We start from the raw sequence: 17124 nt of genomic DNA, 5'->3' as shown, positions 1-17124 counted from the left end.
CTGGGAAACTAAACCGCTATGAGGGCTGTTTGTGCTCAGAGGACAAAAGGTGTTTGAAGGCCGCGTCCTTCACAGGTGCGCGGAGGAACGGAGGGAATGGACGGCGCAGGGCGCCGGGGCTGCCAGGAACAGCCGCATGTCACATTCACGGTGGAGCAGGAGCAGGAACACCCAGATGAGGTTACACAGGAAGGTGTCCAGGCGGGTTGAAATGTCTGCAGAGAAGAAGACTCTACAACCTCCCTGGGCAGCCTGGGCCAGGCTATGGCACCCTCACTGGGAAGCAGTTTCTTCTCAAATTCAGGTGGAACCTCCTGTGTTCAGAGTAAACAGGAGGGGCGTACTAGTCGAAAAGACGGCTGAGTAGGCCCCAGACAGCTCCACTCGCAGAGCCTACCCACGGGGCCGGTCACACAGCAACACCCACCACCCGCTCAGAGCACCCTCAAAGCCCACCTTCCCCCGCAGCGCGCCCACCCCGAGAGCCTCTTTTCCCGGCGCCGGTCTCTTTAAGTGGGCGGGTCCCGCCGCCATTTTGTGGTGGGAGGGTCGGCCGGCGGCCTGCGCATGCGCGCGGAGCTGCGCGTGCCAGCGGCGGCGTGTGGAGCGGTGGTCATGGGGTTGGGGCAGAACGCGCCCGTGCGGGGTATGGGGGCGGGCGCGGCCACCCCGGGTGCTCGGCGGGGGCGGGGTGGGCGGTGTATGAATGGCGCGGCGCGTGAATGGCGCGGTGCCGCCCTTGGGCGACCCCCCCTCCGGGGACAAAATGGCGGCGCCCTGCGAGGACGCGGGTGTCCCCGGGGTGAGCGGGATCCCCTCCGCAGCGGGACGGGCGGGACCCCTGGCCTGGCCTGGCCTGGCCCGGCCCGGCCCGGCCCGCCTCGCCTCGCCTCGCCTCGCCTTCCCCCGGTGAGCGCCCGCTCAGGCACCGCCGGTTCGTTTGGGCCCCTGGCGGCCGGGTGGTGCTTTTGTTCAGGCCTCGTAGTTGATATGAGGTGTAGATGTCATTGCATCCATTGCGCTGTGCGGGGAACCAGAGCCACGTGTGGTTGAAGCGCCACTGAGCGGGACGGGAGGCTGGGGATGGATGGGTGGAGTGGAACAGCTGAATTACCTGATTTCCTCTAGAAAAAAATGCGCTTAATCCTGCGCGGCTGTGGTCCCCAGTTGCAAAGCTGCTCGTGGCTTATGTCCTTAAGTTGGGGGCCTCCATCTAGATAGATTTTTTTTGGGGGGTGGGTAGGGGGGGGTACACTGCTGGTACAGAAGTGTTGGCAAAGGCATCAGCGTAGTCCAGACTGGGTTACAGTAATGAAGGGTTGTGCTTATTAAAATAACCAAAGCCCTGAGGATGATGACTTGATGAGAGTTTGCAGCCAGGTTGCATCCCCAAGGGCAGTTTGCTATCATTTGTAAGCTTGCAAGAACCAAAACAGCTCCTGTATACTAGGAATTGAGAAGGAAATTTAGTTTGTGGGGGAGGGAGAAGAACCTAATCAACCTGGAGATGTTCTCCTTATTCTAGGAGAGCAGCGGAGCTGCCGCACAGAGCGTCTGGAGGTGCTTTGTTTAGGAGGCAGTGACACAGGGTTAATGTGATTTCTGTCCAGATTAGACTTGACAAGCGACTGGCAGGGTCACAGCTTTGTCTGCAGCTCATGTGTGTCCCAGGCTGATTAATTTGGGGAATCATATGGATTCCTTATGCCCTACTGAAAATTAGGCACTAGGACCTTACCATATTTTTGTGGGATTTAATTCCTGGGAATAATTGGAGAGTTAATTGCTTCTGTGCATATTGGGGTGCATAGATGCTGGAAAGTTTCCCTTTGAGGGGTGGTGAAGGGCTCAGCGGGTGCTTTTTGTTGTGAGTAACATGGTTGTTGGCAGGTGTGACCCATGCTGACCACAGATCTGATCACGGTGACTTGTCTTTTGCTGCTTATTGCCCAGATCTGACAGTCTTTCTCCCTCAGGTGGCCTCTTTACCTTATAGTTTCACTTAAATTAAATCTGTTGGTCATAATCCCATTTCTTGTGGATGCTGTGAAGTGGTAAAAGTGAGTTATCTGCTTGACTTTCACTACTAGGCTTTCTGTACAGCCAGCTCTCTGGGACACTCTTCGGTAAGCAAACGCGATGTTTCTCCAGGCATGGACTGCAGGAAGGTGATCTGATCTCTTGTGGACAGTTTACACTACTGGCCTGTCGTAATCAAGTCTTAGACAATAAAAGCCTCTTCCTTGGCAACAAGAGGAGGAGAACAACACTTGGAAGTTATAAGCGCTTCTGAAGAAAAATAAATACAAATTTTTCATGTCTGGGGTTATTACTCTGTAGCTGACTTTCAAATAACATGAATGTTTTTTAAGCAGCAGCGCTAACTTGAAAATTGTCTCTTAGACCTGTCTTGGACTAACTTTGTCGGGGTGCAACTATTCCCCACATTGGTGCCAGTTCCTGGAAGGTAAATTGATACGCGTTGTAACAAGGATAGTGTGCTCCTGGTTGGAGCCAAGACTGGGTCAGTTTCTTCATGTGCTTGTCAGTGCAGATGGTGAATCCTGTTCTTCCTGCAGATAAAATATGTCTGAGCTTGCTGGTAGACCCTAAAGTATCTCTGTAACCTAGATCTGGAAACATCTAGAGTAATATCTGATCTGTTTAGAGAGAGAAGAGAGGAGAAAGTTTGTGATCCAGATCTTGTGTTCATTAGGATATGACCAAAGAATATTAAAAAAAAAAAATCAAAATCCTACTGTTGGCTTGTTACTGTTCTATACCAAATTTTGGTTTGGTTTTATACCAGAATTGGGATTTGTTTAATAATCACCCAAATTTGCTCTTAGTGTTTTTATTTTAAAAAATAAGTTAAACCCCTTGACATTCCATGTCAATGTCATTCTGTTAACAGTTGCCTTTTCATGTAATATGTGTATGACCTTAAGTGTTTTGCAGTGAACTGTTAAGTTGGCACCGGAGGCCTTTTGAAACAGAACTTTGAATATTTTAAAACTCCTGAAAAGTGTTTTCCTTCCAGGTGAACTTTTAGGTTAACTTAATTTGGAAGGTGAAATGGGCATTTCAGCTGTTCCAAATCTGTTTGTGAAACAACTGTTGACAACAAAACTTGCTGCCTCTGAAACCCTGAAGGATGATACTGTTGTAAGAGAGCCTGTTTGTCAAATTTAAAAAGCTTTCATAAATTTACATGATGTTTATTAAGACAGTGCTGAAATCTAAAGTGTTTTAAGTGTTTGGATTTCATATATTATTGGTTGATATCATTTCCACCCTCATATAGCTCCAGAGAAGCAATGGAAAAAAGCTAATACAGTAAAAAGGAAACTGTGATCTATTATAAGAAAAAAATATATATACTAAGCTGTTTGTATACAGTGTGCCTGTGTAACAGATTAATTTCACCCTCAAGGGAACAAGTAGAGTCATTGAGATATGAGGTAACAGTTGCTTTAAATGAATCTGTGCTGGTTGAGCTGGATGTGCTGTGAGACTGTGGGGTGCTCAGAGGGCTCTGGGGAGCACTCTCTGGATGGATATAAACCACTGAATTTGGAGTATGCTCTCTAGGGCTTTTATTCGTTTAAGGAGTTTGGGAGCAGTGAAACATGCCCTATTTTTTTTGCTTAAAGATGGTTTTCTGCACCTTAATATCACCCTGTTGTTACAGGGAGGGTTTGTCACTTGTTGCAGGGGTGGTCTCAGTGTCTGTTGGTCTCTTCTGCTTCATTTAGTAAGAAAATTGACTCTAAAGCATTTTTGCATCTTTTATTCCTAGAGTAAGACTCTAAAGGAGTGCCTGCCTTCCCAGATCTTACAGGGCTGAAGAAATGGTACAAATATTTATCTAATTCTGTGTGTTGCTACATCCAGCTTGGTGCATATGAGCTACCACAGTGTTTTCGCTGAGGAAAGGCCTTGGTATAGGTCTTCAAAAAGGCTGTGGGATGGGGTAGAAACCCTCTTGATCCTGTTAGTGCATGCTCACAGAGGCAATACAGCAAGTCATTTGGCAGTGGAAGGCAGCACAAGCTAGCAAAGGCTTTTTGTTTCTCCTTGGCCTTTACTGCAGCGAGGTCTCTTGCTCTGAGGATGCCATCTGGCTTGGCATTTTTCAAATCTGATGCAAACATACAGGATAGAAATTTCCAACTGGAGACTGTTCTACTTTTTTTAAGTGGTGTAAATGTGCTAAAGCTTAAATCCCTGTTTGATTTCTTTGTAGAGTCAGCCAGAGTCTGTATGTACATGTTACGACTACATGTGTGAGGAGAGACAGTGGAAAAGGCAAAGAAAGAGCAGCCACCTGCTGCTTTGAGGAAAAGGGCCAGGGCTGTTGCTACAATCAGAACCTTCGGGCCGAAGTCCAGCATGTTTTCATGAGACAGAGAGAAAACAATAGAGCCACAAAAAAGTAGGAAAATTCCTTGTAGAAAAGGAAATTATACTAAATGAGACTGTAAAGATTTTAGAGAACTAGAGGGAGGAAAAATGCAGATGAGAGGTAGTGGAAAGAGGTTTTTTTTAATGGAAGTTGTCTTTCAGAGGTGGAACCTAATTCCGTTAAAATTAACTAGTGCTATTATTCCTAAATGTTTTTTGATCCTTGTTCTTTCCTGTATACCACAGTAGGGATTTAATCTAAGCTGTCTTTTGTTACTGGTGGTGGTATATTAAATTCCCCATTGCCAAACACCAGTTAACTTTTTTTTAGTTACCAGATGCATTATATTAAGAACTACTCACTCAGTACCCATGGCTTGAGGGGATCCTGCTTTCTTTTCTAACACTGAGTGTTCTGCAGTGACTCTCCTGCAACTGAAACAAACAACAGGGGTTTTTTTTCTGCTACAGGGTGTATTATAGCTGGTTTAATGTGCCTAACTTGGAAACACTATACTGTGGATGTTGGTATCAGAGATTCCCAAATAAAAGGTTAAAAAAATCCCCCAAAACCCTGCCAGGTTAATCTTCATCCTTGTGTAGAAGGGACTGGGGTGAAGGAGAACTCTGGTCAGTAGAAAGGAATAGATTAACTAGGTGAGTGTCAAAAGAAAATATGGTTCTACATTTCTGTGTTACTACTACAGAACAAAAAGGTCTGTTGAAAAGTAAAGGTGTTGCAACAAGCATGAAGACACTTATTACTGAGTAGTTTTAAAAGAATGTTGTGGTCAAAACCTGACAGTCACTCTTTTTATCTTCTCTTCTGTTCTAGTTGAATGGATTGCTGCAGTTTCCTTAGCTACTGGAGCAGCTGCTGTTGGGTATCTAGCTTACAAAAAATTTCTCTCTAAAGACAAATGTTGCAAAGCAATGGTGAATCCCAGCGTCCAGAAGGATAACCCCAAGGTAGTCCACGCATTCGATGTGGAAGATCTGGGAGACAAGGCTGTGTACTGTCGTTGTTGGAGATCCAAGAAGGTAAGAGAAGAATAAATGGTCCAGTTTTGTTCGGGTGCATGTGTCTTTCAACAAAGCTATTTTCAAACTGCTTTATTTAGAGGAAACTAACTTCACCTATTCTGCAGTATTCTAATCAATAAAACTATGTAGACTGTCATTCAGAGTAAAGCCTGCAGATCAGTGCTATTAGTGAAAAAAGTCAGGAATAAGGGCTCTGAAAGAACCTTAACACCTTGTACTGGAGGAAGTTGGAAACTCACTCTGTCAGAAAGTACCTTGCTACCAGTTCACGGTGTTAATAACACAAATGGACTAAGAAGCTAGTGTCAAATTGTCACTTGCGATGTGTGAGCCCATCGTTAAATCTTGTAGACAGAGCGAGTGCAGAATTGTTTTGGGAAGACCCTGGCTGGTGCGCGTGCACTACAGCTGACTTCCTGTGCCATTCCTCCTGTATGGGGAATAACAGAACAGTTGGTCTATGCCAGGGTGTTTGGGAGTAACTTTTAAAAAATAAGCAGGAATATATTCAGGTTGGTGGGGGTTTTGTTTGTTTGTGGGGTTTTTTTGTTTGTTGTTTTTTGTTTGGTTTGTTTCTTTGCTTTGTTTTCTGTTTTGTTTTTCTGAAATAGTATACTTCGAAGGTTATTTTGTTTGTGCTGTTCAAAGTCTTGTGGAGTGGATGTATTTTAAAAAAAAAAGACACGCCAGATCTTCCAATAAATCTGTCTTGGGATGTAATTATCTTCTAAAGCAGGTGGTAGGTAGTTCTTTAAGTGACCTGTTCCCATTCCATGTTGTGCTCTGCAGGTACTTCATAGCACTGCCTGTCAAGTTTTGTGGGAAAAGCCAGTGTTCAGATTTACCAGTGTAGAGACAAGATTTTTGTCGTAAAACCCAACTGTAATTAGTTTACAGTTAGAACATTTGTTTTCTTATTCTTCTGCATTTTTAAGTGTGTGAGCTGGTGGGGGAAAAATTTAATTTGCTTTCTTTTGCAATGACCTGCAACCTCTGTGCCTTCCAGATAAGTATTAGTCCCCAGCTGTGAGTCAAGGAATACTGCCACAGAACATGAGAAAAAATAGTGGCAGAGAATCTAAACCCATTCAGTGCCAAGGGAAATAAGCTGCACTGTCCAGATCACTGTGCAGTTCCCCCAGGCTCTGAGCTTTGGCTGCTCTTGCTAGCCTACTTTATCTTAATCAAAGATGAACGTGTTGTGTCAGGTCCAGGATTCATCTGTTCAGTATCTCTTCCTCACCCCACTTCTGTGACTGCACCAAACTCCAGCTGTCACCTGGGAAAACGGAGTGTGGGGCAAGGCTGAGAGCAAGACCCTGCAGGTGGGATAGCGCTGAATGCTGGCTGCGGCCACCTCTTCCTCACACTGGCCTGAGGCAGGAACACTCGATAGAGTGGAGCGGAGCTGCTGTTTTTTCATAACAGGCCTCTCATGCACTCTGTGCTCACATGGACAAAACCAGCATTCAGCCAAAACTCAGGGAGACCCAAGATAGCACCACAGAAGCTGTGCTCTGAGGTCACAATGGATTTAATGATGATGTTCTAATGAACTTTCAGCCTAGGTTCTTATTTCCGACTTTGGATGTACTTTAGATATGTTTATTTTGTTTGGTGTTTTTTTTTTGTTTTTTGTTTTTTGTTTTTTTTTTTTTTTTTTTGTTTTTTTTTTTTTTTCAGTTCCCGCTGTGTGATGGCTCTCACATAAAGCACAACGAGGAAACTGGTGACAACGTTGGGCCTCTGATCATCAAGAGGAAGGAGGCGTAGAGCCGACAGTAGAAGCTACAAAATGAATGTCTGACAAATCCTCTGCTCACTTGTAACTGGGGGAAAAACCACAAATTCTTTGTCATGTCACTGAAGCCTTTCCAGCGTAGTATATACATCAGGCTTCAGCATGTGTATTTTTTCTGATGCTTGTCTTGTTTTAATCACTACAATGCATAATTTACTAAATAGTCATGGCTTAAATTTTTTGTCCTGTGAAGTAGCTGAACCTTCTAATTGAGTATGAAACTAAAATGACGCACAGAATGTACGTCATCAGAAAATAGGTATTAAATTTTCTTCAAACACATGTATACTACTCTGAAGCTATTCAGTAGAATGTGTGTTCAAAATGTAGGTCCTAAAATCCTGGAGAGGTTCTAAAGTCACAGGTCTGGATAGATTTCTATGTAAAAGGCAATGTCAGGAGAGAAGTCATGGGGCCAAAATGCAGCTTAACCTCTGATTGTGCTGCATTTTCTGCAGGTGTCATGTTTGGCCTGTTACACTCCTGTTCTGTGTGGCTTCTGTAAAAGAACAAATTTTAAATTGCTAACTATGAACAGACAAACATTAAAGGCTTACAGCAGGATGAGGCTAAAGGGCAACTTTACTTTTGATTTTACAGCAGTGTTGAAAGTTGACCCTACTACCATACATACCGTACTAGTGAACATACTACCGGAACTGCAGACCTGTGTTTAGAGCAGGATTAGGAAGGTGGTCTCTGCGAGAGCTTTCTTAACAGATGAGTGGGATGATTCCAAGTGCTCCAAGAGTAATGGGCAGGGGTTGGCAGAGTTGTCTTTGCTGCTAGAAAGCCTTAGTTTCACTTGTGGTCTCTAGCAGTTTAAGCTAATGTCCCCAGACCACAGGACACTTCTGTGGGGGAGGCTATGCCAATTTATTCCAGAAGCAAAAATAAAAACTAAAATCCCACCCACACTCTTAGTGTCTGCTCCATTCTTGCTCTGGCTGGTTCCGGAGGCCTTGTCCTGCTGTGGAGGGGAGGTACGCCATTCTTACTAAGTGGCCTTAGGCTCTGTGTCTTAAAACTCTTTCCTCCCTGGGCTACCTGTTAATGTGGTTCAGCTAATTTTACCGAAATAACTGACAGAGACAAGGAAGGGCTTTGACAACAGCAAAAAACAAGGGGGAAAGAAAGGATGAGACAAGGAGAGCTCTTACCCTTCTTCCGTATGGCCCTTGTCTGACATGGTTGCATTAATGGCTATCATGTTGGTTTCCTTAAATTAAATAACTCTGATTTATTAACATGCAAATGACTACAAAGCAAAACCCAAAGAGTGGGGTGGCAGAGGGCAGTTTTGTATTAAACCCAGTCTGTTAGTCTCGGTGTCCTGGGACAGAGAGACTACCTCAGAGCTGGAGAAAGGCCTTGTCAAAAACTGACATTTCAACCTGGATCCTAAAGGATTCTTCCACATGTTTGGGGCAGTAGAGGTTTTGTTTTGTTTTGTTTTAAAGAGTTTGGTTGATACAACTGGTTCTGATTGAGAATATGCAAAACATTTTCTTCAATGTGAGACTTTCAGAGGCTGAGGTCTTGGCTGACTGGTCTGAACTTCAGCAGAAGGCACAAAAAAGCAGAGAAGGTGCCACAGAGGTAGAGAAAGAGGGTTTGGGGCAACCGCTGTCTGTGAGAGACCTCTGCTTTTAAGAAGTTGCAGTCAAATACATTTAGTTCTGTCTTGACTGTAAAGGTACTTCTTATTTTTTACGTGGCTGAGTACTGATGCATATGGAAAGTTGTTTTAACCTTAAATTATCAAATATCTTGCTTTTATTGAAAACAAAGTTATTTCTGTATTAGAATATGGCACTGGATATTTCTGTATTTTTGTCAAATACACATTGAGCTCATCTTAATCTCGAGGTTGTAATGTCTGTGTTTCTCATGGGTGTGCAGTTTCTTTCCAGGGTGGGTTACACTGTGAGTAGTGCTGTACGCCAGTGCTGCTGTGATCATAAACCTGAGTCGGGCTTGGGTTCTCCTCTGAGACTCCCTTTCCTGGTAGCAGCAAAGCCTGACTGCTCTTGAAGGAATAAAAGTTCACTGAAGTCATAAAACTATTTCCTGAAGTTTGGGCACCAGGGAAGTGTGCTCCATGAGAAGGTTTTGATCCTGGGAAGCAAGGATGCAGAGTCTTGGCTAATTTACATCCTGGTGAGTTTGTTTTTGTGAAGAGTCACAGTTATAAATGTTGATATAAAGTGGTTAAATTTGATTTTGATGTACGTGCAACTTTCTGTACCGTACTTGAAAGTTCCTCTTACTCATGTTTGAATGTGATCATGAAAAGACAAACTTGCCAGCAGTCTTGATGAGCATCACAGAGAACACTTCATTTTTTTCCTTAGTACCATGACAGATGGGTTTCCTGTCCCAGGGTAAATCTGTATTTCTGTTCTGTTTTGACATGTATATGTTCATCAATAAGGTAAGCAAAGTACCAATTCTGCAGTAATTGAGAGTGACACATCAAAATAATGCGAATGTCAAATATTCAAGTGCTTCTAGAATCTGTATTCTTGAAGAGGAGATGGCTGTAAGTTACGGGTATTTTTTTGCACATTTAATTCAGGCACTGTCAATCGAACAGCTAATTTCAAATGGAGGCCAGCATTGCAATCATACACCAGCCCACTAGGAGGAAATACATGCTGTGCAATGGATACACTCCTTGGTGTGGGCAATGCCAGTTTAAAGGGTTTTTTTATACATACATATATTTATGTGCATTTTTTCTTAGCAGCATTGCAGTCTGTCAGAGCCCAAGCATCTGGAAGTGCTGCATTAACACGTTTGCAACTAAGCAGCTTTCTGTGCTCAGAGGCTCATACGCTTTGAATCTAGCAGCTGTTTTAGTTCCCAACAGCCATAGCTGACCGCAGGCCCTACTAACATTTTCACCACGTTGCTGCAGTTTCAATCTTTTTCTCTTGCTCGTCTGTAAAATCTATTTTGCGCAGCAGTTGGACCAGGATTTTTCTCTCAGTGTAATGCAGCTAGATAAAGACATGGAGATGTGAGTCACTGCTCTATCACAGTCACTCACTCCAGTAACGGAAGAACATTTTATAATAGCAGGAAGGATAAGAACGTAGGCGTGAAACTAAACATTGAAGTTGCAAAGAAACTTTCTTATCGGCTGGTTTTCTCTAGGTACCCTGAGCTAAATTGTTTTTTGGTTCAACTCCTGAAGCTTCCAAGCTGACTGAACCCACCTCAGACCCTGGCTGGATCAGGTGGAAGAGCACAATCTCCCTGTAGCTGAGTTGATCAGTGCTCAGCCCCTCTCTGGTTCTCCCAATTGCTTTGTGTCCCCTGGCTTGTTCAGCCCTGGTTTTCCTGCTTTGATGAGTGGCTTCTCTGCACCAGCAGGAGAATGATAGTTTTCCAAGAGCCATCATTAATTTAGGATGGGTACAGGGAGCTGCTGCTTCAAGCTCCCTGCTGTTCTCTGTAGCAGTGGGGTCGCTGTGGTGCACAGTGTGTTTCTCGGGCAGGATGATTTCCAAGGTGCCTAATGCTGAGGGTAGTGCAGAGAGGAGCTGAATAAAAACTAAATAACATAAAACCAAATCAAATGTGCAGAGAGAAATGAGAAGGAGAAAGAAGAAATAAAATGGCAGATGGGAGGAGAGCATAAGCTAGAAGAGATTTAACACTATGTAGCATTGCTAGGTGGTGGCTAAAGGAATAAATTAAAGTACAGAAAATGAAGTGTTGCATTTTGTTAGACCTCTTAATAGACCAAGCACAAGATGTACAAAGTGGCTGTTCATTAAAGTGGTTCTATGAGCCAAAACCCCGTAGAACTGAGACTTCAGGGTTATGTATCTCCAGCAGACATCTGTTAACTGCATTTTTTCCTCCTGAACTGTTTGTGAAATCCCACAGTACTGGACAGAAAGCAACATACACTCATGCTATGGGTCCCCGGTTAGTCTGATGCTCCCACACACCCACCTTTGTAAAGTATTTAATTAGATGTGTAATTATAATAAATAGAAGTATTTACCAGTATGCTCCCTGGAGTCAGTAAAATCACAGTGGTTTTACCTGATTGTAGCAAAGCAGAATTCAATCCACCTTTCTCATGTGCAGTTTGGACTGGTAAGAAGGGATTCCTGGGGGTTCTCAAGCAACTTCTGTTTTCTTCCATACACAGAAATTACATATGTCTCACTTAAGCACAGAGAGATTGTTTCTGCTGTTATTTTTTTCCAGCTGAAGGTGGAAACATCCTTCCTCTCTGATTTGACATTGCGCTGCCCTTAATCTGCTCTGCATCCTCTTTGTCATGCAGACTGCAGTTTTCTTTTGGTGTTTTTGAATGCATGGCACATTTAGACAGAATTAAAAAAAAAAAAAAAAAGGTGCCTTCTGCTCTCCTGGAGTAGCCTGTGCAGAAAAGAGGAGCTTCCTGAGCATGCCAGAAATTACAGCTTTAATGTGTGAAGCATTCAAAATCCAGCGCACTGCAAAGGATCTGCTCAGTAGCTGGAATGTTTGTGCTGTTCTGTCAAGTCGGCTGGCAACAGAAACAGCAAAATTAATGATAAGGTCACTGACTGCGTAACTTTTCTCAAATACTTTTCTGCAGCTGGCAAATATAACCATACAAGGATAAGACATGGCCAAGACGCACTGTTTGTTCACTGCCAGGACTCTTGCTGGACACTCATGTAGTAAAACAACGGCCAGAACAGACTTTCACTTCAGTAATTATTAAATTTGTTGCTCTTTTCAAACAGTGTGATCTTGCTGTTTCAATCTTGTTCTTGGCTCCAATGTCTGCCCACGTTAAAATGCTTTTTAAGGATTGAAATTCTGTTGCTTCTCAAAGTCTGGGAGTAGAATACTGTTTAATAGAAGAGACACTTCTTAAGGCCAGTTGGCAGTGGGTTTAGTCAATAAACAAGTGCTTGATCCTGCTGCAGGTGGAGGCAATGTAAGTAGTCTCTAGAGAAAGGCATTTTAAATAAAATGCTTGGCATGTTAATCATCTTAAATCAAGTACTGGGGTTACCCTAAAGCATTAGGATGGGACTGGTAAAATGCCACCATACATTTGTGAACCCTGAGCAACCCCCTGATAGAGATACAGCATCATACTGTGAACATCTTTGTGTAGAGGGACAAAGGGAGGAATCTTTAGCTACCTGTAAGGCATGAGATCAGGAGAAGGTGCTGAAGACTTTGCTCTAGCGCTTCTGTTTCAGAAAGAACCACAACTTCTTGCCCAAGGATGTCAAAGCACACACATCCTCACTGCCCTTTTCTAGGGCTGGAGCCAGCTAAAATATGTTTAGTTTGTTCAGACTCTCCATAAATCACGGTTTAATTCCATCTTCTTCATTGATTAATTAATGGTACGTTCCTATTCTCCGTCAGAGAATGGTTCCAGAATCAGCATCAAAGAACTTTGGTTTTGATTATTTTCCTCTACAGGCATCATCCTACGTTCATCCCCACTGAAGCTCCTTTGCCAACATTGTACCTTCCATCCAGTTTTGTGAGATCCTGTAGGATTTCTTTGCCATCACCGTGGCCTTTGGCTGCCCAACAAGGTCAGGAGCACCTGCAGACCTGGAGACTTTGTGCAGATTGTGAATAAAGATGTTGAATAAAACCAGCCTCAGCAAACACCCGCTGCTGCCTCTTCTCCACCATGAAAGCCCTTCCATTTGCTTCCCAGCCCTTAACCTCCTCTCAGGCCAAAAAGGAACCTTTCCTCCAACTTCTGGGCTTAGTTTAATGATCACCACCACCAACAAAAAAATCCAAGGACTCTGAGGAAGAAATCAACTATTGGAACGAGCCTTTCACCTCTATAGTCCTTGTACTTTCTAATACAAAACAGACCACCCAAAATTTTACAGCTGCAGTTCTGTTTGTAGAAAAGGTGATCCATAAAATACACAACTGTTGTGAATTAACCTCACAGTCACTTCCAAAATGTGCTGTATTATCCCCGGGGAGGGTAAGTTGAGTTTTGACACTGTCACCATCCTGGTAAAGCCCAGCTGTACCTGGTTGCCAGGGAGGAGAGTAGTGTCAAAGAGTTTAAATCAGTCAGAGCCAAGTAAAATATTAATCATTGTGTGATATGATGCCCAAGTGACAAGGCAGTAGCTAGGAAAGAAAGTGGTATAGCAACACTGTTGAGTTTTACAGCTACAACAGACAAGGGCAGTTTAGATTTTCCTTTACTTAACAAGAACAAAAGAGCACAGAACTTCTGTGAATTTATCAAAGCATTAAAAGCCCTGAGCTACTTTAAGAGAATATCGAGAAAAAAAAAGAAAGAACTGCAACATGGCTGCCACTTCCATGCTGCTGTGACAACATCTGCCGAGCGAGCAGGACAGGCCGCTGCAGATGCTCTCACCCTTCCAGCAAATTACTCATTTCACTGATCGACACTTCTTATCAGGACCATATGGACAGTGCGGGCTGGCTCTGTCGCAATCTTTTGTTCTGGCAGAAGCCTGGCGAGCGTGACTGCCTGCAAAGGGACACTGAAAAACCCAGCGATGCTTGTTGTCGACATAGCTCTAGGGTAGCAATATTTTGGCCAAGATCTTGCCCCACTCGCCTGTCTGCCTCATGTCCCCCTGAACTTCCACTGAAGTATGAGCTTATTTCCTGCACTAAACTGCTGTGTGTCTTGCGGTTAGTTATTAACTAGCTGTTGCATTTGGAAGAGGGCTTTATTTCAGCAGAAAGTGATTATTTTGTAATCCTCGCTCAGTTCAGGGGAGAGTTGCAATCTGCCAGTGAGACATCCTCCTGCAGCACAAAGCACTTTGTGGAAAATAAATGAGTGCCTAACATTTATTATGATTATATTGTTAGTGTTTACATTTTTGCCAGACGGGGTGAGGTATGATTGTTTTCCAGCAACAAAGAGTAATCCAGAATTAAGCATAATTTTGCCAAATGCATTGTGTTGGGGGGGGCGTTGGGCCAGACCTCCAACCACCTCTAGGAGCTGTTTGCAGCGTCTTTCACTTTCTCTTCGAGTGCAATTGCACAGCCCAGAGACAAGAAGTTTCCTTGGGAATCTTGCTGGTAGGTTAAGCTTTCAGCGCAAACTCCTACAGTATTACACTCTGTGGATAAATGAATTATTTGTTATTTCTGGTATTCTTCTGGTTTTGCTTGTTTTATTTTAGGAGTTCCCAGATAAGATTAGTGAACTCGATGTGCTGAAGCATGAGCACGGAGTGAGTGAGCGTAAGACAGAGTCTTGCGTCTCTTTATTTCTTTATGCATAAATCTGACTAAACCAAATATCAGGGAAAAGGAAACAGTCGGAGTTGAGTTATTCCAGTCGCTCATGCCTTCATATTTCTTTTAATCCCCTCCAGATCCACTTCTGTTAGCTCTAAGGATATCTAGAAGGTACTAGTTCAGGACTAGGTACTTAAATAGCCTTTAATTCCAATTTTTTGCCTTTAAGTACTTTTTTTTTTTTCTTTTTCCATTTAGATTTTGAGCTCAGGTAGATCGCAGTGTTATAAGTCTGAAAGGGCATCTATGTTTCTCTCTCTGCATTTAGACCCAGATCAGACAAAGCGTCTCACATCTCTGCAGGGGGAAATATCTTTCCGCAAGGCTCAGGTTGGCATCTGAACCTTGTAGCAGCTGCTGCTACCGAGACCAGGAGCCTTCTCTCTGCCAAACATGTACCCCTTGTGCTTTTTTACATTTGCTGTACTCCTTGGTAATTTATTTTTTGTGCAAGGGTTGACCAATCTGTGGAATTTCTCTCCTGCGTCAGCATCCCCCTGGGAAAATTCTGTGTTGGAGAACTAAAGACAGGAGCTTATGCTTACAACCACCTGATACCTCATTTTTAGGGCTGGACAGTAATGAATGATGAGAAGGGAATATCCAGGAGGGAGAAACGTAACTTCTCAGACCAGCCTTGTTAATTCAGGAAGGATCTTGCTGAGTTGTTACCACTGTCTTCCCCATCTTACCCAATTAAGAAAGAAATTATTCCATGAACAATGAACTAATGAAACTCAGTTTTGACAGATTTACATGCTATGCTCCTTCCTCTCACTCTTGAACACTCCTTCTCTCTGTGACCTTCCTGTTCCTTTGACACTTTAATTTCCCCAGTAAATCCCCCAAACGGCCATCCAGTTCTCCCAACCACCTGCCACATCTCCAAGTTTTGGCATGGGGAAGAGGTGGCACATAATAGCTGAGCTATTAGAGGAACTGTCATTCCATTAATGTCAATACTGATATGCATCCACCCATTTTTATACAATCTCTGGAAATGTCACGTACCTGCTAAAATCGTTTTCCTGTCTCCAGCCTGGACTTCCCATTCCTGTGTCCTACTAATGCTAAACACTTGATACTGGCGGGTACCAGGTCAAAAGCATAGGTCTAATATTCACAGAGTTCAGCTGATTTTATTAAGAAACAGTAAAAAGAAAAGGTAGCAATTACACGCTGACAAAATAAAGCTGGCACATCCCTAGTGAAAGAATTAATCAAGTCGTGGAGCCAAGAAGCGGAGTCAGGAGTCCTCTGAGTGAGTGCAGGGCTTGTGCGCAGCTTCGTCTACACGAGGGGGGTTACAATTCAGATTAAGGATTAGTTCATCTCATTTGGATCGGCTGTCAGGCCAGGTGTGCCCACCCCAAACGCAGGACAGACACCTGTGGAGCATGACAAGGCTGGCTTAGGCTGCTTTAAGGGTCCTCATGCACTTCAAAGATCTCACACTATTTACGCGCCTCAGCCTGCTCTTGCTTCTGGTCCCTCTGACCTACTGGAGGTAAAATAAACAAGCTTCGGGATGACAGAGAATCGGTATAAAACCGAGGGTTTGGGACGCATTTCTCGTTATCGGGGGCGGGGGAAAGGCTTCTGCCCGCCAGCGCCCGCCTCTTACCGCCCCCAACGGCACCTTTTCCCGGGGGGCGGGCGGTCGCGGCCCCGCTGCGGCTCGGAGCGCGCTGCGCTGGGACAGGCCCTGCTGTCTGCCGCTGCACCAGGCGCCGCCCGCTCGGCCTCACCGGGGCCGCGGCCTCGGCGGAGCCCGGGCGCGGCCTACCCGCGGGGCACCGCCCCGCTCGGCGCCAACGCCACAGCAGCCACGACCCCCAACCTGGCCGCGGGCCGGGCAGGCGGCAGAGGCGGAGCCGCGTCCGGGGCGGGGCGGCGCGGCGGCCAGTCGCTGGCTCGGCGGCGGGGTGGGCGGGGCGGCGCGGAGCGGCGCGGGGTGATGGAGCCGCTGGCCCTCGCCGCCCGCGCTCCGGCACGCAGCAACCGCTGAGGCCCGCTCGCCGCTGCCGCCCGTCGGAGCGCGGCCGCCGCTCGCCTCCTGCCGCCACCCCCGCACCTCCGGGATATGGCCACGGAGCCCCCGCGGCCGGCGCTGCCCGCGGCGGGGCGCCCCGAGGGCGGGCGCGGGCGCTGCGCGGGTGGCGGGCGCGGCGAGGCGGAGGAGGCCGCGGCCCAGCCGGCGCTCGGCGCTTTCCCGTGCCCCGCGGCGGCGGGGGGGGGCCGGCGGCGGGGGCTGAACGGCTGCGTGCCGCTGTCGCACCAGGTGGCCGGGCACATGTACGGCAAGGATAAAGGCGGTGAGCGGCGGCGGGGGGAGCGCCGGGCCGGGCCGAGCCGAGCCGAGGGGATTCCACCCCGGAGGGATTTTACCCCCCTACACTCCGGTTAATCTTATTTCTGCCGGACCTGGTTGTGGTGGGGCGGGTCTCGCTTCAATTCTCACGTCCCTCTGGCGACCGGTAGCTGTGCCCTTTGGGGATGGGGGTGTCGGTGGTGGGCGGCGCGGGGGAACCGGGGCCGCCTCCTGGGCTGGGCTGCCCGCATCTGTTCTCTCCCCCCGG

At 45.8% G+C, this 17124-nt stretch overlaps 2 protein-coding genes across 2 annotated transcripts in view; both read left to right on the top strand.

Moving 5' to 3' along the window:
• The first annotated feature begins 581 nt into the window (after positions 1 to 581).
• On the top strand, positions 582 to 9385 carry CISD1 (CDGSH iron sulfur domain 1). The gene is made up of 3 exons (XM_080347360.1): positions 582 to 646; positions 5240 to 5445; positions 7132 to 9385. The coding sequence occupies exons 1-3, from the start codon at positions 616 to 618 to the stop codon at positions 7219 to 7221; spliced, it is 327 nt and encodes a 108-aa protein (XP_080203486.1). The 5' UTR covers positions 582 to 615; the 3' UTR covers positions 7222 to 9385.
• Positions 9386 to 16489: 7104 nt separating this feature from the next.
• IPMK (inositol polyphosphate multikinase) overlaps positions 16490 to 17124 on the top strand; it is a 38843-nt gene continuing 38208 nt past the window's right edge. The window contains exon 1 of the mRNA XM_080347349.1: positions 16490 to 16860. Within this exon, the coding sequence (XP_080203475.1) occupies positions 16629 to 16860 (232 nt within the window). The 5' untranslated portion in view covers positions 16490 to 16628. The remainder of the gene's footprint in view (positions 16861 to 17124) is intronic.

Source organism: Nesoenas mayeri (genome assembly GCF_963082525.1).
Source record: "Nesoenas mayeri genome assembly, chromosome: 7".
NCBI classification, from domain to species: Eukaryota; Metazoa; Chordata; class Aves; order Columbiformes; family Columbidae; genus Nesoenas; species Nesoenas mayeri.
Note: the sequence above shows the minus strand (reverse complement) of the source record. Positions and strands in the feature narration are given on the sequence as shown.

Coding starts and splice junctions, on each gene's coding strand:
- CISD1 (XM_080347360.1), top strand. CDS start 616: ATGGGGTTGGGGCAGAACGCGCCCGTGCGGG. Junction 647..5,239: donor GCAGAACGCGCCCGTGCGGG/GTATGGGGGCGG, acceptor CTTCTGTTCTAG/TTGAATGGATTGCTGCAGTT. Junction 5,446..7,131: donor GTTGTTGGAGATCCAAGAAG/GTAAGAGAAGAA, acceptor TTTTTTTTTCAG/TTCCCGCTGTGTGATGGCTC.